The sequence below is a fragment of the Camponotus vicinus genome, unplaced genomic scaffold (assembly GCF_025532165.1).
Source record: "Camponotus vicinus isolate PSW18456_S1 unplaced genomic scaffold, iyCamVici1.0 SCAF_8, whole genome shotgun sequence".
In the NCBI taxonomy this organism is placed as follows: Eukaryota; Metazoa; Arthropoda; class Insecta; order Hymenoptera; family Formicidae; genus Camponotus; species Camponotus vicinus.
In genome coordinates, this window is record NW_028141980.1 from 14,371,638 (window position 1) to 14,394,105 (window position 22,468).

Consider the following 22,468-nt stretch of genomic DNA (forward strand, 5'->3'; position numbering starts at 1 on the left):
CTTTGATGAATGCCCAAGTATAGTGGAGCCATTCAAAGAATGGCCGCGATGTAGCCGGCCCGCGTGTGCTCATGTGTTTTTTTTTCTCCCTTTTTTTCGATACAGACCGCCCTGATATTGCGAGCGGCATCTCGACCCGCGTCAGATTTCGACGTGGGACAGATCGTCAGGAAATAATTTTGCATTCTTCTCGCGAAGTGTATTTTTATGTACGCGAAGATACGTAACGAAGTACATAATTCTTATAAAGGAAATTGACGCTTGTCCCGTGAAATAATATTTTTGTCAAAATTTTTTGCCCAAAATCTGGAAACTGAAAAAAAATTTGATAATAATCTTGAAAACAAAATCTGCAAAATGTCACTGATAAGTGCTGGTTATTACTTCTGTTTCGCAGATTGTAGCGAAACCTCCTCAACTAGTGGAAATAGAAGACCTAGGAGGAGTAGGACAACCTTTTCGGCGCAACAGTTGGCCGCGTTAGAGAGAGTGTTTGAGAAGACGCACTATCCGGACGCCTTCGTTCGCGAGGAACTGGCGACCAGGGTATCTCTGTCCGAGGCTAGAGTACAGGTAATGTTATGTAATTTCTTAAACATTGCAATCAACATCAAGTGAAAGAAAATAAATGTTTTATTTAAAAAATTTACTTACAACTAGCATAAATTCGATAGATATTTAAAAATCTCGTGTATTGTCTCTGTAGAATCCTTCCGGAAATATTTAGAAAAATGATGGATTTTTTTCTTCCTATTTATTATTTTATTTTCAGCATACTCACGCTAGATTATAGAATATTTATTTGGACAAATCAAAACTGACTCATCTCAATCTATTCAATTATTCATAATATCTCGAATAATATATGCGCATTATTTGAGCTGATCTTTCTTACAATTAGATTATAATTTTATTTATGACATCAGCAATGAATGTTGTTTTTCATTAGTCATTTCTTCAAAAATGCTCTCAAATTGCCTTATAAGATACATATACTACATTGTTTTCTTCACATGCAAGTTTGATCATTGATAAACGCATTTATGCCAAGCAATTTACTTGCCAATTTTAGGAATTTAAAGTTATGATTAGGAGTGAGAAAAGTGACATATCACTATTTGCCTGTAATGTATAATGCAATTAAAAACCGGAAATAAATTATAGTAAACAGAAATAGGAAATTAAAATTCATCGAGAAAGCATCATCCTCCATGACACTCGTACGAAGACTGGAACGTGGCAAAACGATAAGCTGTCTCGAGACGCACGCCAACCAACCAACCGATTCATATAGAGCAAGCGGACTGCTCTTTGAAGCCATCTTCCACTCAGTAACCGAGAAGATTAGCCATCCGAGAAAGTATCATGACGCGCACATGTGTTCTTGTACCAAACGCAGCGTCGTCAGTAATACAAGGAAAAGAAGGCTGAAGAAGGAGGAGGCGGAAGGTGGCGGTTGCGGACAGCTAGGCAGAAAATCGGAGGAGACAGGTTGTCAGGGCAAAAAGAGAGGAAGAGAAAAAGAGAGAGAGAGAGAGAGAAAGAGAGAGAAAAGCTATGATTAGCCGACGCGCATCTCCAGCATCTGCGCGCTCCCCGACACGTGCAACGAGCACGTGTGCGCGTCGCCGTCACCGTCGCCGTCATCCATGTCGCTCTACACACTTCTGTCTATCTGTCCGTATGTCTGCGGCGTCGCTACGCCTGCCAGGAGCCGTCACGCTGTCCCGTCTTCGGTCGGCGCGCCGCGTCCTTCCGTTCCCCGTTACCGTCCTCGTCTCTCCGACGTGTAGATTTTTAGAGTAACGTGAGAACACACGAGTAGCATTGATCGCCGGAGATTTTTCATCATTGAAAAAGATGTATCACGTAGGAAGCGTGTCCTTTGAATCGAATTTATTTATCTTGATTTGGAGTGATGTCAGATGAGGAGCATTTGATATACTTGGATATACTCGGATCAGAGTCTAGATTTTTCGTTGAAGATATTCCTAAAAGGCGGCACGGTCCTTTGAGTCGGACTTATTTGTTATATAACCTAGTATTTAGTTCGTAGAATTCATTTTAGAGATCGAGAGAAACTCGATCACAGTGAAGCTGAAATGGTAAATATACATTCACGTTAAAACTAAGAGTATGCTGTTTTTTAAATGCTTCAGATAATGTGATATAAAAAGCACCGATTATTCGTCGAGGAAATTATTTCTGGAAGAAACATGTGTCTTTTAAATCGATTATTCGATTTGCGATATATCGTACGAATTAAATGCATTGATTTCCGTGTATCTTTGCCAAAAGCAATATAATTAATAAAGTCATACATATCTAATAAAAAAGAGAATTGCATCGCATATAAATATCTCAATCTTTTGCAGAAACATAATTATTCTGGGTATCTCTAATTTTTATCTTTCGATCGATTATTCTATCTGGGGTGACAAAGAGATATGATTATTCTACTTCATTCACGCTCTCTGTTTCCAATCGTAGAATATTTTAGTCATAAAAATCAACGATAAAATCGTGATAGCAAGAGCACCAAAAATTTTTTTTCTTTCTGCGTAGGTGTGGTTCCAGAACAGGCGGGCGAAGTTTCGGCGGAACGAACGGAGCTCGGCGATGAGCCGCGGCGTCTCCGCAGGCAGAGAGATGGAGGCCGCGTTACCGTTGCGTCCCATTAGAGTGTCGCATCCCTCTCAACATAATACGGAGAACAATACGGAATCGTCGCAGAACACGACCACCCAGGTAACGGCCCAGTATTCTTACGGTGATTATTGGAGAACGACGCCGCAGCATTATGCCATGCAGACCGCCAGCTGTCACGGCTTCGCCGCGAACGGCAGTTTGGCGAACGTGAGTCTGCCGCCGTATCATCATCATCACCATCATCATCATCATCAGGCCGATATCCACCATGGGTCCCTCGACGGGCCCACCATGAACGGCTTGAACGCTTTGAGACTACGAGCACATCCCTACAGCTCGACGTATCCAGCGATGCACGCGAGTATGTGATATCGTTCACAGGAATCGAATCTGCGATATGGCAATTTGTAGTGTATTTGAATTGCGCTTCACAAGCTAATCGTGGAGACGCGATATGAGGAACCATTCATCTTAGATGTTATCGAAACCAAAGATAAAATTTGACTGGCAGAAATCGATTTAAGATCGCAACCTGAGATGTTGGAAATCCAAGGATGCTAACGTCTCGCATAGTATCGGGTATCCCGGGATTTTATGTGCAAAGGTGATGATGCAAATATTCTGCACATTATCACTGTAAAAACGTTCAACGTTGATCGAATGCCTTAACCAATGATAATCATTATAGATAATAATTAGATTAAGTTTAAACTATAAGTTTTAAACACACAGGGTAACGAATAAATAAGTCATCTTCTTTTTCCCGTCGATAGAATAGCATGTTAAGTTACGAGAAAGTATATTGATATCTTAATTAAACATATAAATACAGTAGAACGTTATTCTGCAAAGTTATGGCCTTATAGATATGTAGACGGTATAGACGGTATAGACAAAGACACTGTTGTGCAATAAAAACATTGAGATTAGAGAACGTTTTTTTAGAAAGAGGTATATGTTTCCCATATATATAATAAAAAAAGTACAACACCATATGGATGTATATAACAAATACATGTATATATATACACATATCGAAATATATTGGCACAGGATTAGAATACAGTCAGCCGGCATACATATTGGTCGTATTTGTTTCAATCTTAAAATCCATTATTCTTAATCCTCGGCACAAGAGATTTTTAAACAGAATAAAAAATTTTACTATAATTAAAGTAAAATATAGATAAAATATAAATATATTACACACAAAAAGTGATTAAAATTAAATCACTTTTTATAATTAAATCATAAATTTTCGAATTCTTCTTTATAATAATTAATTTAAATTTAGATTTTAAATACCTAATTTAAATTCAAGTTTCAAAAACCTAACAAAATTTATAGTACATTTACTGAGGATTATTACCAATATCTATTTCAATCATCTTGGACCATATAAGGTTACAATTTAATAAAAATATTACTCAAAAAATGTCGAAAAGATACCTATAAAGCATTAAAAAATTATGACGTTTATTAAACGCCTTATATATCTTCACGACATTCTTCGGCGATTCATATTGCCATGATAAGTATTATAAGAAATACTTGAAAAACTTTAAAACCTTTGAAACATTTCATCAAGTATCAAAGTAGTCCAAGATCGATTATTTCCAGCATTTTAATTTCATATATCTTTCAATACTATACCGTTACTTGCACGTTTTGCACAACGTTGCTCCAGTCGAGCTTGGAGGGTACCAAATAGAAAGCTGGCGCGATTTTACTACCGCAGGGACACTGGCTGCCAGAGATCCAGCTATACGAGCCGAGCTTCGTGTTACATTTAGGGCAATTCAATTTGCCTTCGACGGTATGCGTGATGTCGGGCATCCAAGCCAAAGGTTCCACAAAGTAGATCTTGTCGCAAAGCTCGACTCGCGTTGGCTCTTCTCTTTTCAGCACTACTTTATCACAGTTCTCGACATCTTTTGGATTTTTAACGCTGATGTGCCGCCAGATCTGTTTCTCGTGTGGTGCGTGGGGTAAAATATTGCTAGCGCTTGCCACGATGCGGCGACATTTCTTGCAACGATAAACTGTCGGCTCGGGACGCACGGTTGTCAATGCAGGATCTGGCTTTATTAAATCGACGCAACTCTGAGGAAGAATGCGAGCCTTGCGCACCTTGTCGGCGGCAATTTGTAACCGATACATTTTAAATTGCACATTGGTGCTATCCACGCCATAGCCCATGTCCTCGTAAAGTTGCAGCTGCGCCATGAAACCAGGATTTGGTGCAACGAATCGTCGTTTCGATTTTACCATTTGGAACGCATCTGCAAAGCTCAATTCGTGCTTTTTCATTGCATACGCGATCACCATGGTAGCAGATCGTGATACACCAAAGTAACAGTGCACCAGTATCCTGCCATTGGATTCGAGTGAGCGGTCGATAAATTCATAGGAATCTTCAAAATGCGTTAAAAGATCTTCTCGTGGCATATCTGTCACCTGAATATACTTAATGACTAAATTGGGGATACATTCCTGGATCTTTCTTGGCAATGGACAGGAATCTATTGTCAGTATATGAGTCATTTCAACTTCTTTCAGCCAGTCCACGTCTGTCGCAGCCGTGAGATTACCTAGATATAAGCCTGGCTCAATCTCATCGAAGCTGCATGGACCAGCATCAAAGTCTTCTCTTGTCAACTTATTCGCATCGTCCTGCGCCATTCTCAGTACTCTGTAATGAATGAAGTTATAGCATCTATATCTAATTTTAAGAATTAAAATCATATGTATAATCTATTCTATTATTTGATATTTGTGTTGTTAAGCATTCAAATTATAAACCGTATATCAAATTGTAAAGTGTTCTACATTTATAATATTTATAATAATTAAAAGAGAACAAAAGTGAGAGGTTTAAGGGGTTTCTTTTTAAATATGGATGATTCATACATGCAGAAATTTCTAGCAAATACAATTGTATCAATTCCTACAAAGAAAATGATATTCATAATTTTTTAAATATCTATTTCTCCTCCTTTTTCTTAAGGAACATATATTATAAAACTCAGAATGTTGCAAAATTTAATTACATCTTACATTAAATAGGAGAAGACAATATGCATTACAATAATTGATTAAATAATGGATGCAATGTAAACAAGACACAAAATAAATAAATATGCAAAGTGATAAAACAAACTTGCCTGGACAAAGAAAAGATTAGTCTTGTCAACAAAACATATGAGGTAATATGCAAGGGCCATCGAATCTATTTTGGGGAGACATGCCTTTTTATATAGAAAAAAATTACATCATTGATTTATGTTATGACTATCACTACTATCACTATTCTAATATCATTTTTATCAAAACATAAATAATAATATAACAATTTTTAAAATCAATTGCACATTCTACGTCACACATCATACATCCAGTCTGTTGTTCAGGCCGGGTTTTTCGCGCATGCACGGCAAACGCAATATCAATAAAGTATCTAGGCCAAAGAAACCGACACCCCCAAGTTATAAACATACAAGAGAAGAGCACTAATTACATAAAACCATCACATCAAAGAATTATACCAGAGAGAAGACTGAGAGGTGACATGGCCTGCTTTTAGGTGATCCCTGACACAGAGAAGAATGAGAGGTGTCACGGCCCGCTTTTAGGTGATTCCTAAAAGCGATACTCCCTCTATGGACATTGAAAACGTGGACATGAACTACAAAGCCACAGTCCATGAATATTCTCAGAGGGTAATATATAATGTGTACAATTTCTGGTTTTGTTCCGTGCTATGTGCACGAAATGCCGGTAGCACCAGTGCTGTATAACAAGATACTTATGTATGTAAATTGTGATAGTAAATAAATTATTCAATCGCGAAAGATACTGTAATATTCAAAGATGAAATAAATATTTTTCTATATTCATTGTTATATTTATATCTTAATTTTTATTTACAAAACACAAAATGCCTGCTGTGGGATAAAAACATTTTTAATCGTATTTCTATAAATCTTCTTAATTAGCAGTAAACTGATTTTTGATATTTATCAATCATTTTTTTAATTACTTAAAAATTTAATTATTAATACATGTATAGAATTTGTCAAATTAATCACTGATTCTTCTGAAGTTTTTATAATTAAGAAGAAGTTTTTAATATAGCTAACATTATTTATATATATTTTTATTATAATTTTCATACCAACATAATATTTTTATGCTAAATACATATTACAAAATATATGACAAAATGTAATACAAATTTAATATAAAATATAATTCGAAATTTAATACAAAATAATTTATTACATGGAATAATTTATTACACGAAAATGTCCAAAATATACGTATAATATAAAATTTACTAAAAATTTTTACATAGTCCAGACGAGACTGATCAGCGAAAATTAATTACGCGACATTTATTATTAATAATAGATATGCAATAATAGAATTTAATAAGTTTTATAAAACGTAAATAATCGTGATCAAAAAAGTTATTAATAAAACACGACGAATAAATAAGTCGATAAAATGCGGAATATTTTATCGCGATACGTATAATTTTTATAATATAATAATAGAAGCTCTCAATAGATACGAGCGCGATATAATTATTATCACGTAAATATAGAAAATCGAAAATATTTCGACAATCATTTAAGGTTTGTAATGTTTGCGGATATGCAATTCACCGACCGATTTACTTGCGAATTTTTATAAGATAAATCGCGATTTAAAATTCGCGATAAAACGCGACGAATAAATAAATCGATAATATTCAAAATATTCAATTGAAGATACGCGAGTGACATACCGGTAATATCCGATAAAAAGAGGAGCAATCTCAAAAATGGAGAACGATTAACAATCTTGTTTCTACATCAGATTTCGCAAGATCAATCTGCGAAGAAAAGTTAAGTGGTCCATTGAACGTCGGGAACTTCACTGCAGGAGGGAACGAATCCTGGGTCTTCCGGACTATTCCCGATAGCAATGATTTCAGTAATATATCAACGACGAAACAATTATTATTCGTCATTGTCTTCAATTCACGAAATTGATATGCACATCAGAAAACATGTTCTTTCATTATTAAGAAATATATTTCTTTATTGAAAATTAAATGGATATAATGATTTTTTTTATAGAAATGTGATTACGAACGATTATATTTATAAATAATAAAATACATGCATCATTGGAGTTTGTGTTAAATGTGCGAACACAATAATTTGGGGTACCGTTCGCGCGCACGAGACAAATCGAACCCGATATCAGCAAGATTTAAAAAATTTCAATTCAAATAGTGTGCAAAATAAAATAAATCAAATAATTTTAAATAATTAATTCTAGATTAATTCTCTAGATTCTTATTCTTATAACGTTTAAACTAATAATTTTTTTTTCTTTTAATCAATATCTTACTGATATAGGGGTACCCATTCGATTTGTCTCGAAATTTTCAAGTATTCGCACATTTTATGTAACATTCATGTATAATTTCGCGTATATATAATATATATAACAATAAAATATAGTATGTATAGTATACAACATTAATAAAAATTATAAAAATATTTTGGATACGTGAATTTGTGCATGTATTTTATTATACATATCTAGAAAATGATATATATATACATAAAAACTAATATTTCAAAATGGCGATGGATCTCCAATACCTGCAAATAGTTTCTTAAAAGAAACTGAAAATTAATGTTAATATCCCCAGTACCTAGAAATAATTTTTCAAAAGAGAGACAAATTATATTAATTAAAAATATATTCGTTCGTAATCATTTTTATCAAAAAATTAATAAAAATTAATCACAATATGAAATTACTTGAAAAATAAAAATTTATACACAACGCTATATCCATATTTAATCTACTATTAAATCTTTCTGGCATTAGACAATAATAATACCAATCCTAATAATGATAAAACATTTTTAACGAAGAAAAGAAAAGATACATTTCTCTCATCTAAATAAATATTATTTAAATTAATTCGACGTTAAAGACTAACTAGACGTCGCGAATGGATCTCACAAGAACCGGTGAGAAATAATTCTCCATGATGAAAATCACTTCGACTCCTCGGCGGTATGAGCCACGCAACTTTCATTAACGTTTATTTAACGGAAGGAACAACGATAATTTTTTTATTAATACGACAATCTCGTCTAAGAACGCGAAAAGAACGCGGGAAAAACACGATGATTTCGCAATTGTAATTTACTAATTTATTTATGAATATTTTCCGATACGAAATTCGTAAATACAAATATAACTGAAAAAAACAAATTATTAAATTCGTAATAATTAACTCGCGATTCTATAATATCGAAGGTGATCGTTAAATTTTGTGAAGCTAATATTTAATCGTTGACTTATCACATCGAATCTTCACTCTCTTATTCGATAAATCTTTATATATAATTAGCAATATTTAGGAATATTATCTGACGAGAGGGATAAACGGACAGCGATAAAATTATTCTGTTAAAATGATAATCTTGTATAAGGACGCGAAGAGAACGCGGAAAAAACACAGTATTTTCGCAATCATAATTTAATAATTTATTTTAAGAATATTTAATTCCGCGCGATATGGAATTAATAAATAAATAAAGCTAACATTAAAGCATATAATTAAATTTATAATAATTGACTCGCGATTCTGTACCGAACGTCCGTCAAATTTTATGATGTTTATATTTAATCATTAATTTAGCATCGAATTTTTACATTTTATATAAAAATTTTCCGAATTTATTATTGACTCTTTGACATGAAAATACAAACAGTTACTCTTTTATGAATATTCCAAAAATATATACTTTAGAAACAAATACTTTAATTTAATGAATTACTATTATGTTAATTACTATTATGTAATCATTATACGTATAGTTTCGATAATTTTTCGTGTAATTTACATAAGAATTTACAATCGTAAATACAATTTCATATAATATAATTATAGTCATAATTGTATTGTATTTTACAATTAAAATATCAATATTAGATTATAATTAAAATACAATTATAACTATTTATAATTTACAATTTACAAATTTATGATGCTATCAATATCAAATAATAATATTCCAATTATTCAAATATCTAATAACATCGATATAATAATTTGATATTGATAGCATTAACATTTGGATTTAATATTATATTTAATTTAATATACATATATTTTTAAGTTTTAAAATAAAATATAACATGTTAAGATTTCTTAAACGTTAATAATTATGCAATTTCTTTAATATTTCTGAAGATAATTTTGACAATTTAAATTTCACTTTTAAAACATTTTTATTTTTAAAACATGTTATATTTATTTTTACAACGTTTTAAAAATAAATTTAACTTAATGAAAATAATTTTAATTTACCCTTAGGATTATTGGAATATTAAAAGAAAGAATGAATCTTACTTAATAGCCCTAACAACCCTACTATTAAAGGATTCTAATAATTTTAATAGCTCTAACAATCCTACTATTACAGAATTCTAATGATCTTAAGAGCTCTAACAACTCTAATATTAATAGAAGAATTCTAATGATTTTACTTAATAGCCATAACAACCCTGCTTCCTGATTAACTAAAATTATTCGAGATTTGAGGAACCTATCTCTAATCATCACCTCACCTATAATCATGTATATATATTTTAGTCACGTGCCTTAACCACGTGCCCTAACCGCGTGCCCTAACCGCGTACCCTAATTCTTCAGGCCAGTTGAACCTACCTTTCGTTGATCCTGGCCACTTTCTTTCTCGATCTCTAATCAGAGATCGAAGAAGGAGATAATTACTCCTTCTTTTGCCGGATAATTACCAGCAAAAGAGCGTGAAATATTTACGCTCATTTAGTAACGATCGTTCGTTTTCACGATCGTTCGAATTTTATTTTAACTGAAATAAAGCCAAATTACTACAAATTTTTACAAATTTCTATAAATTATATTTTATAATAAAATATAAAATTAATGTGTGTATTTATCATAATACAAATTATTTAATTAATTAATCATTTGGCTTTATATTAAGTTAAAATAAAGTTTAAAAACAATATCTACAAACAAATTCTACGATAAATGAGCTATAAGCAATTAGAAGATAAGTGCGTATTATAAGAATAAATTAGCATCAAAAATTGATAAAATTGATAATTGTTAATGCGTGTCCTTTATTTAATAAATTAGACAAAATCTTTACAAAAGAATCTTTTCTTGATCTCTTTTTTTTTTAAATCAATATTTCAATATATTTTCGCGATAGATGCAAAGCATAAGTTCGAAAAAACTTATTAAAATTATTTAATTTAATTTAATTAATTTAATTAAATTATTTTATTTAATTTATTTAATTTAATCCATCATAGCTCATCCATTTTAAGGTAACGGATTTATCTACAATCTACAATCTACATCTACATCTACATCTGCATCTGCAATCTCTACGAATCCGTTACCTTAAAGTTAAATAAAAGTTTTTTTCACTCACCAGCACTGATGCGCAACAGCGGAGTTGTTGTTATCGAAGCTAGTTGTCTGTAACATACAAATATAAAATTCATTTATAATAATGCTCACAAAATGCAATTAATATTTTAAAAAATTTTTATCGCGCGGAATTTTATATCCGATGTGTAAAATAATAAGCAGATAAACACGCATGGAAAAATTTTATAAATTTTTGAAACTGTTTTTAAATAGAAAATTTTATATGATTTTTATAAAAATCTTTCTCTTTAATTCATTTGAATAATGAAATCGAATTATTGTTCGTTTATAACAAGTTAACGATTTATAACAATTAATATATAAATAATAATATTCACCATCAGGTTGTTCCGCCGATGCAAGATGCCTCTCCTAGGCCTGCTCCTCCTCTCAGATCATCAGGGTTGTTGCATCGATCTATAACATACAAAAGAAGATTCCAATGTAGCAGCGTTCAAAATAATTAATATTTCAAAAATTATTGTATACATTGAATTTTATATTCGATGCATATAATAATAGCAGATTAATAAAATAATTCTATAAATTTTAAAAAACATTACAAATAATTCTCTTATAACTTTATAAAAGCTTACACCTTTACAATATTCTAGCTTTAATTTAAAAATCTTTTTCTTTAATTCTCTCGTATTTAAATATAAATAAAAAAATATAAATAAAAACATCAAATTAATTGTTGCGATTAATTGTTTAATTTAAATTATAATAAATATATTTAATATTTAATATATAATTACAAATAAATAAATTGCTTACCAGAAGATTGCTCTGCCGGAGCCTGATGCCTTTCCTAGGCCTCCTTCTCCTCTCAGTCTTAGGCGCGCGATACTTAACGGAACTCCCGCACTCACGAGCGATATTTTTATATCGCTATTTTCGCTTTTTTACGCGCGATACTAAACGGTTCCCGCATTATTTCGGTACGATAAAAAATTTTCTATTTGATCGCGCGATGTATATACTTAATATGTATATACTTTGAACGGCACTCCCGGTTTCGGTACGAGCGAAAATCCCATTTCACTTACGAGAATCAACACTTACTTCGAGTCAACAGGTCGGGAATGCAACGATACAACGAGCAAGGACTAAGCCCAAATCGGAAAGAAAACGAAACGATTGACGGAAATAGAGGAAAATGAAGTTCACCAACTCTTTTTCGCGCATAATTATCCTATCTCGTATCGAACCTGGACCCGCTAAGCACGATTTCAGGTGCTTCGCCCGGAACACGAAGTTTCCCGCGATTGCAGGATATGGCTACACCAGGCTGGTAGACGGCAAAAGAAGAGGATACCCACATTTTTTAAATGCTAACATTCAGCAATTTAGAAAATGGGGAGGCAACCCCTTTTACCGAGCGAAAATCGTGCCTAGGGGAATCCACTCGACTCCTCGACAGGGTTAACACACGCAGTGCGTGTGGCTGTAGACGAGCAAAGAGAAGGGACCCATTGACGACCATTCCGAGCAATCGATCGAGTTCTAACTAATTCGGGCCGAATCACTTGACGACGCACGAAGCACGAGTGTACGTTGCATAGCAAAGTGTGCAAACTCGAAACATCCCAGTTAGTTGGCATCGGAAGTAGAGACTCGTGACAATAAATGAAATTGGGATTTTATATGGAAAAGTCCAAAAGTTCCGCGAAAACGCGACGACGCGAGAATACTACAACGCGAAAACGCGGTAACGAAGCGCTTGCCGTCCGCGGCACGTTGACGGCACCGACGACGCGAAAGGGTACTTAGCTTCCCATTCAGGCCATCTTAAGATTTATCATAAATAGAAAAATTTAAGATAAACCTCAAGGCACCATCCAAGTACTAAGCCCTCCCACCGCGACAAGGTGTACCCCATGGGAGGGTTATATTATATATAATTTTATATATAATATAATACATAATTTGAAATTTATTTTGTAATACAGTACATAAATTTAAATTCGCGCAAATATGCGAAATATAAAAAATAAAAGAAAATCTATTATATAAAACAATGTTCAAAATAATTGATTTTAAAACTAATCATTGCGCGCAATTAATTTTTACTTTTAAATAGATATATTTTAATGTTATAAATCGCGTAATTACAAAATAATTTATATTTCTTATAAATATAAACTTTTAAAAATATGATAAATAAAAAATTTCTATATTTTTATATATAAAATATTTAAATAAATATATTAATATATGAAATGTTTTATAAAATATAAGAAGTATCTGAAAATATTAATTAATAAAAAATTTTATAAATGTTTAATCGTAAAACGGATGACAAATAAACGCGCGTCCGCACAGCTGGGCTCAGACTCTCTAACAGTCGTTGTTTATAACATCTTGACAACGCGCGCGGAAACGATCTTCTTCGAAAGAATTCAACGGGTGACGAATACATTCAGCGAGACGGGATGCGGGGACACAACAATATAATAAATAATGAACGTGATAAATAATTTATATTAATGACTTACATCATATCTTATTGATCCATCCACTTCCAAAACCTCCTTTTTTCTATTGCTTCCTTCGCTCTTTTCTCGTGGCACTTTAATCCTCGTTGCACTTACACTTATTCACGAAAAGTTCCTCGTTGCACTTGCAATTGTGTTTAGAGAAAGAATTTGATAATATATGAAACGTCTCACATCACTACTTCACTGCTCAAGAGCCACTGAGCGAATGATCGTAAGTCAAGAACATTACCGCGGTACTGTTTATATCGCCAGGATCGACTATGGAAAGAAAGAATTTGATAATATATGAAACGTCACTACTTTATTGCTCAAGGTACTGTGCGAATGATAATAAAGTCGTGTAACGTATTAACAATAGCGCGATACTGTTTATCAAGGTCGAACACGGTGTTATTGATAATTCTCTCGTTGCCGAAATATTTTCTGTAATATAAAATATACGCGCGCGGAATATTAAATTATAGAAGTATTTTAATTTATTGATTTAAATTAATTATTTTTTAACAATTTATCACGGAGCCTTTCGTTATGCTATTTATTTGCATCTATAATTCGATTGTTTTACTTTGTATTCTCTCATAATCTAAATTATTTTTAGATTTTCAAGTAGAACGTGATTGTAATCGTGTTTAGTAAAAAAATTACAATACAATACGAAACGTTTCTCACCACTACCTTATTACTCGAGAGTCAAAGACAAAGCCGAAACATAGCGCGCTACTGTTTATATTTTATATTGCCAAAGTCGAACACCGTGTTATCAATAATTCGTTGCCAAAATATTTTATATATTATAAAATGTACATTAACGCGGAATATTAAATTAATGAAGTATTTTAATTTATTGATTAAAATTGATTATTTATTAAACAATTTATCACGGAGTCTTTCCTTATGCTAATTATTTGCATCTATAATTCGATTGTTTTACTTCGTGTTTTCTCATAATCCAAATTATATTTAGATTGTCAAGTAGAACGATAAAGTAACACGGATGAAATATATTTGACTTTAAGTATTAAAATAATAATTATTGTCCGTAAAGATCGCAATGATCGAAATGATTATTTAATATTTTGGATTCGTATCACTTAATCGATTCTCGATTAAATTGTATACATCGCGAAATATGTATTTCGGGATCTATCGTCGCGACGTAATTTTATGTATTATTTAACATATATGAAATTAAGTATTTATCATATCAAATTATTTCTCAATGTATTTATCAAATCAATCGCGTTTAGAAAAGGAATTTAACGGAGCTTCTCGCGTCACTTTTCTGTTCAAGTATCATTGCACGAATGATACGAGAACCAAAACAATGTCTTTTGAATATCAATACACTATATGTTATAAAGATCAAACGCGGTATTATCATTAATTTGTTGCAAACATATTTTATATATTATGACATATATATACGCGAAATATTAAATTAATTTAGAGAAGTATTTTAAATTATTGATTAATTTATTATACGATTGATGTATTTTTTTTGTTAATTACTTGATCCTGCGATTTCACTGTCAGACTAAAGAAACGATAACGAAATAAACGCATTTAGTCAAGTTAATAATTTTTTCTGTGTATAATATATGTCTTGATTATTATATAGATAAAAGATTAAAAAGAATTTTTTAAGGGAGAGAGAGAGAGAGAGAGAATTATATATTAAAATAATGTTAAGTACTGTATTATATAATATTAATTACTAACACTACTTAGCCGTAAATTGATCTTTGATGTTCATCAATTTTTTTAAGTAATTAGATTTTAATTAGTAATGCATATATAGAATTTGTCAAAATGATTCTTCTGAAGTATCAATATATAAAGCTCCAAAGATACTCCAAAAATATAGACTTTGCAAAATATTTCAAATGCTTTTTCCTTTATATAAGATTTGTTTTCGAAAGTTCCACTCTATATAACAAACATATTTTATAATATTTTATTATAGTTTCTATAATAGCAAAATATTACTAAATTATAAAATGTAACATAATTATAAAATATTATTATTAACAGATCGTATATAATTGCAAGCTGTTTTTCCATTCTTACTGTGCATTTTTATCCAAAGCATCCTCTTCTTTGAATCTTTTGATTGTTATGGGTTGTTGCATCCTAAGACCATAGGCACTTGTCGCGTTTCTTCCTTCTTATAATATTTATCATGATGATTAATATCTTCTAGCCATTTATAGTCAGGAATTCTTAAAAAGTGTTCAAATCACACAAAGTCTATTTTCTATTCTCTCAATTGCTATTTACTTTTACTTCTGATTTATTCAAAAATATTATATATAATATATATGTATAATTTTTGTGTATCTCTCTTAGTCTGACTCTTCCCCTTCGACCTGTCCGGCATGGGTGACCCTACCGATAACTACGGCCGATATTCATAGTAATATTCATAATTTCATTCTTATATTTAAGATCATCTTAAGTAAGTTGGAAAATGTTATACAACTATTTTAATAACTGAACGAAATTTTAAGACGCGATCTAAGAGTATACTTAAAATGATCTTAAATGTAAGAATAATCTATATGAATATCGGTGTACATTACCGCCGGCATAGGTCTCAGGTTCACGAGAGTACGCAAACCTCCTCACCCGGCAAATGCCTTCGATAAGGTGGAGATACATCGAGGAGGAAAAATTTTTTATTTTCTTTTATTTTTTTTTTATTTTTTTTTCTTTTAATACAGAGTTTCCAAACAGAAAATATAATACATATATAAAATATATATTACATAATTATAATATATACAACGTAAATTATAATTAACTACATAAAAAACATACAACGTAAATTATAATTAATTACATAAAAAACACATTACAAAATATTAAATTATTAACTAACATAAAAAATATTAACATAAACATACTAACATAAAAATTATTAACATAAACATACTAACATAAACATATTAAATTATTAATTAACATAAAAAATAAAAATAATTACATTACAAACATATATATATATATATATATATATATATATATATATATATATACATATATATATATATATATATATTTATTTATTACAAAATATAATACAAATTTAATATAAAATATAATCTGAAACTTAATACAAAATAAAATTTATTACACAGAATTACACGAAAGTGTGTCTCTAAAGTATACATATAATATAAAATTTAATAAGAAATTTTGCATAGATCAGACGAGAGTGATTAGTGATGATTAATTACGCAATATATATTATTAATAATGGACATACAATAATAGAATTAATTAGTTTTTAATTAGTTTTATATAAATAATGTATAAACGTAAATAATCGTGATTAAAAGAGTCATTAATAAAATTGATCGTTTCTTCGAAAGATTGTGAAAGAAAGTATTTGTATTATTGGTGCATTTTGTGCAGACTATCTAAAAGAAATATTCAAAACGCATAAAGATAGAGCAAGCTTCGATGTAAATCAAAAACGTAATTAAGAATGTTGAATAGAGAATAACGAATGATTTTATCAAAGTCCCTCTAATAATCGATATAATAATTAGAGTTTAATAAGATTTATATAATGTAAACAATTGCAATTAAAACAGTCATTAATAAAATAATCGTCTTTTAAATGGTAAAAAAATATTTGCATTACTAGAGCAGACTATTAAAGACAATATATTCGATTTATTCAAATATTTAATAACATAAATAATTTGATATTGACAGCATTAACATTTGAATTTAATATTATTTAACTTAATACACATATATTTTTGAAATAAAATATAACGTTAAAATATTTCTTAAACATTAATAATTATGCTATTTCTTTAATATTCCTGAAAATTTTGAAAATTTAAATTTCATTTTTAAAACATTTTTATTTTTATTTTTAACATGTTATATTTATTTTTACATTTTTAAAAATAAATTCAATTTAATTTTTATAAATAATTTTAATTTATCCCTAGGGTTATTGGAATATTAAAAGAAATGAAAGAAATAATGATCTTAACAACCCTATGAGTTCCAACAACCTTATGATCTTAACAACCCTACCCTAACAATCCTACTTTCTGATTAAAATTATTCGAGATTTGGGGAGCCTATCTCTAATCATATATATTTTAATCAATGCCCTAATTACATTCCCTAACCGCGTACCCTAACCGCGTGCGAGCTTTTCTTCAGGCCAGTTGACCCTACCTTTCGTTGATCCTGGCCACTTTTTCACTCGATCTCTAATCAGAGATCCAAAAAGGAGATAAAAACTCCTTCTTTTGCCGGTTAATTACCGGCAAATGAGCGTAAATATTTCACGCTCATCGTAACGATCGTTCGATTTTACGATCGTTCGTTAAATATTTGAATATAACTTTATTTTAACTAGCCAATTTAATAAAGCCAAACTACAAATTTCTATATATTATATAAAATTGCTAACACGGCCATATGGTAAGTCATTTATTATCATGTTACAAGTTATTTAATGAATTAATCATTTGGCTTTATATTAAGTTAAAGTAAAGTTTATAACTAATATCAACACTAATATCTACAAACAAATTCTACAATGGATGAGCTAAGAAATTAGAATAAGTTAAGCGCGTGTTATAAAAATAAAGTAGCATCAGAAATTGATAACATTGATAAAATTATTAATGCGTGCTCTTTATTTAATAAATTAGACAAAATCTTTAGAAAAAAATCTTTTCTTGATCTTCTTTTTTTAATTAATATTTTAATATATTTTTGCAATAGATGCAAAGTATTTCGAAAAAGAATTTATTAAAATTTATTTAACTTAAACTATTCTAGCTCATCCATTTTAAGGCAACGGATTTATCTACAATCTACAATCTACATCTACATCTACATCTACATCTATACCTACATCTACAATCTCTACGAATCCGTTACCTTAAAATTAAATAAAAGTTTTTCTCACTCACCGGCACTGATGCGCAACAGCGGAGTTATCGAAGCTACGTTGTCTGTAACATACAAATATAAAATTCATTTAGAAAAATGCTAAAAATAATATTTCAAAAAATTTTTATCGGAATTTTATATCCGATGTGTAAAATAATAAGCAGAGATAAACATGTGTGCAAAACTTTAAATTTTTGAAACTGTTTTTTAAATAGGAAGTTTTATATGACTTTTATAAAAATCTTTCTCTCTAATTTTCTTTTTAATTCATTTAAATAATAAGATCGAATTATTGTTCGTTTATAACTATTTATAACAATTGATATACAAATAATAGATACTCACCATCAGGTTGCTCCGCTGATGCAAGATGCCTCTCTCAGGCCTCCTCCTCCTCTCACAATAGTTTGTTGGTCTGTAACATACAAAGAAGATTCAAATTGTAGTCACGGTCAAAAAATTATTATTATATGCATTTATATCCGACGCACATAAATAATAAGCAGATAAATAATAAACAATTTTATAAATTTTGAAAAAAATTCTACTAATAAGTAATAATTTAATAATTCTATTAAAAGCTATTCGAACATAGAAACTTTTAAATTACAGTTTTTATGTAAAAATTTCTCTCTTTTTCTCTTGTTTAAGTCATGTAAATAAAAAATCAAATTACGCGATTAATTATTTAATTTAAATCGCGCGTACGCAATTAATAAATAATTACATATAAGCGATAATTTATTTACCATAGAGTTGCTTCACAGATGCCTGATGCCTCTCCCAGGCCTCCTCTTCCTCTCATGTTGTTGACGCGCGATACTTTCAACGGCACTCCCGCACTCACGAGCGATATTTTTATATCGCTATTTTCGTTATTTTACGCGCGATACTGAACGGCACTCCCGCACTATTTCGGTACGATTAAAAATTTGGTCGCGCGATGTATATATTTAATATATATATACCTTGTACGACACTCCCGGTTTCGGTACGAGCGAAAATCCCATTTCATTTCACGAGAATCAACTTCGAGCCAACAGGTCGGGAATGCAACGATACAACGAGCAAAGATTAGGCCCGAACCGGAAAGAAGACGAAACGATTGACGAAATAGAGGAAAATGAAGTTCACCAGCTCTTTTTCGCGCATAATTATCCTATCTCGTATCGAACCTGGACCCGCTAAGCACGATTTCAGGTGACCCGCACGGATGCTATATCACTAGCGCAGTACACAAGGCTGGTAGACGGTAGAAGAAGAGGATACCCACATTTTTTAAATGCTAACATTCAGCAATTTAGAAAATGGGGAGGCAACTCCTTTTACCGAGCGAAAATCGTGCCTAGGGGAATCCACTCGACTCCTCGACAGGGTTAACACACGCTGGGCGTGTGGCTGTAGACGAGCAAAGAGAAGGGACCCATTAACGACCATTCCGAACAATCGATCGAGTCCTAGACAATTCGGGCCGAATCACTTGACGAAGTAGAGCGTGACCATCACTAAGCCGATCGAGCGCAAAGCTCGAACCCGCGCGCCCATGCACATTTTGTACTGGACATACGTTCTACGCGGCCGGCATCACCAAGTGCCGCGATGCACAAGGCGCGAGTACGTCGCAAAGCAACGACTCGATGAAACATCCCAGTTAGTTGGCGTCGGAAGGAGAGACTCGTTGACAAAAACGAAATTGGGATTTTGAAAACGCGAAAACGCGATAACGCGAGAATGCTACAACGCGAAAACGCGGTTACGAAGCGCAGCCGTTAACGGCACCGACGACGCGAAAGGGTACTTAGCTTCCCTTTCAGGCATCATAAGATTTATCATAAATAGAAAAATTTAAGATAAATCTCAAGGCACCATCCAAGTACTAAGCCCTCCCACCGCGACAAGGTGTACCCCATGGGAGGGTTATATTATATATAATTTTATATATAATATAATACATAATTTGAAATTTATTTTGTAATACAGTACATAAATTTAAATTCGTAAATATGCAAAATATAAAAAATAAAAGAAAATCTATTATATAAAGCAATGTTCAAAATAATTGATTTTAAAACTAATTATTGCGCTCAATTAATTTTTACTTTTAAATAGATATATTTTAATGTTATAAATCGCGTAATTACAAAATAATTTATATTTCTTATAAATATAAACTTTTAAAAATATGATAAATAAAAAAATTTCTATATTTTTATATATAAAATATTTAAATAAATATATTAATATATGAAATGTTTTATAAAATATAAGAAGTATCTGAAAATATTAATTAATAAAAAATTTTATAAATGTTTTAATTATTTTAAAATAAAATGGAATATTTTTTACAAGTATATGTATTATATATGTTACAATTTAAAATCACAATTGAATCACTATCAAAGAAATAAAACAAAACGTGAAATATGTATATTTTGAATATATACTAATGATAAATAATTTATATATTATTGCGTCCGCGGAACGATATATATCGAATGCGCGCGACACAATCGGCATATGCTGACGTTTGTGCACTCGTAAATAATAACGCGATTTAAGGTGCACAAGAATTTTAATAAACCGCGAGTAACATACAAGAATTCAGAATAATCGTAAAACGGATCACAAATAAACGTGCGTCCGCACAACTTGACAGCTGGGCTCAGACTCTCTAACAGTCGTTGTTTATAATATCTTGACAACGCGCGCGGAAACGATCTTCTTCGAAAGAATTCAACGGGTGATGAATACATTCAGCGGGACGGGACGCGGGGACGCAACAATATAATAAATAATGAATGTGATAAATAATTTATATTAATGACTTACATCATATCTCATTGGTCCATCCATTTCCAAAACCTCCTTTTTTGTTTTGCTTTCTTTGATTTTTCCTCGTGGCACTTCAATCCTCGTTGCACTGATTTGAATTCCTCGTTGCACTTACACTCATTCACGAAAAGTTCCTCGTTACACTTGCAATTGTGTTCAGGGAAAGAATTTGATAATATATGATACGTCTCACATCACTACTTCACTGCTCAAGAGCCACTGAGCGAATGATTGTAAGTCAGAAACATTACCGCGGTACTGTTTATATCGCCAAGGTTGACTATGTAAAGAAAGAATTTGATAATATGTGAAACGTCTCTCACGTCACTACTCAAGGTCACTGTGCAAATGATAATAAAGCCATGTAACATATTAACAATAGCGCTATATACTGTTTATCAAGGTCGAACACGGTGTTATTGATAATTCTCTCGTTGCCGAAATATTTTCTGTAATGTAAAATATTTGCGCGAGGAATATTAAATTATAGAAGTATTTTAATTTATTGATTAAGTTTGATTATTTATTAAACTATTCATCATGAATTATTATTTTAATACTTAAAGTCACAAATATATTCCATCCGTGTTACTTTATCATTCTACTTGACAATCTAAATATAATTTGGGTGGGGGGGATTGTGAAAGAACACGAAGTAAAACAATCGAATTATATATGCAAATAATTAGCATAACGAAAGGCTCCGTAAATTGTTTAATAAATAATCAATTTTAATCGGTAAATTAAAATACTTTCATAATTTAATATTCCGCGTTAATGTATATTTTATAATGTATAAAATATTTCGGCAACGAATTATCGATAACACGGCGTTCGATTTTGGCAATATAAAATATAAACAGTAGCGTCCTGTACGTTACCGCTTTGTTATCATTCGCACAGTGACTCTGGAGTAATAAAGTAGTGGTGAGAAACGCTTCGTATATTGTAATTTTTTTACTAAACACGATTACGATTAGTATCGAAACATAATTTACTATATATATTAATAAAAATTAATTAATTAAAAATTAATTAGCGACATGAAACAGTATCGCAA

General features: G+C 31.1%; 2 protein-coding genes across 7 annotated transcripts in view; one reads left to right on the forward strand and one right to left on the reverse strand.

Moving 5' to 3' along the window:
- LOC145975411 (uncharacterized) overlaps positions 1 to 3,729 on the forward strand; it is a 61,103-nt gene extending 57,374 nt beyond the window's left edge. For all 4 annotated transcript variants that reach the window (XM_083105890.1, XM_083105889.1, XM_083105888.1 and 1 more), the window contains exons 3-4: positions 398 to 573; positions 2,566 to 3,729. In XM_083105890.1, coding sequence (XP_082962016.1) covers positions 398 to 573; positions 2,566 to 3,018 — 629 coding nt within the window. In that variant the 3' untranslated portion in view covers positions 3,019 to 3,729. The remainder of the gene's footprint in view (positions 1 to 397; positions 574 to 2,565) is intronic.
- On the reverse strand, positions 3,432 to 6,242 carry Mkp-4 (dual specificity protein phosphatase MPK-4). 3 transcript variants are annotated; one of them, XM_083105886.1, is made up of 2 exons: positions 6,195 to 6,242; positions 3,432 to 5,341 (listed from the first exon to the last, which is right to left on the reverse strand). In XM_083105886.1, the coding sequence occupies exon 2, from the start codon at positions 5,329 to 5,331 to the stop codon at positions 4,297 to 4,299; it is 1,035 nt and encodes a 344-aa protein (XP_082962012.1). In that variant the 5' UTR covers positions 5,332 to 5,341; positions 6,195 to 6,242; the 3' UTR covers positions 3,432 to 4,296. The 3 variants fall into 3 exon arrangements, with proteins under 3 accessions (XP_082962012.1, XP_082962013.1, XP_082962011.1); XM_083105887.1 differs by lacking the exon at positions 6,195 to 6,242 and adding an exon at positions 6,042 to 6,180; XM_083105885.1 differs by lacking the exon at positions 6,195 to 6,242 and adding an exon at positions 5,814 to 6,177.
- Positions 6,243 to 22,468: the final 16,226 nt, after the last annotated feature.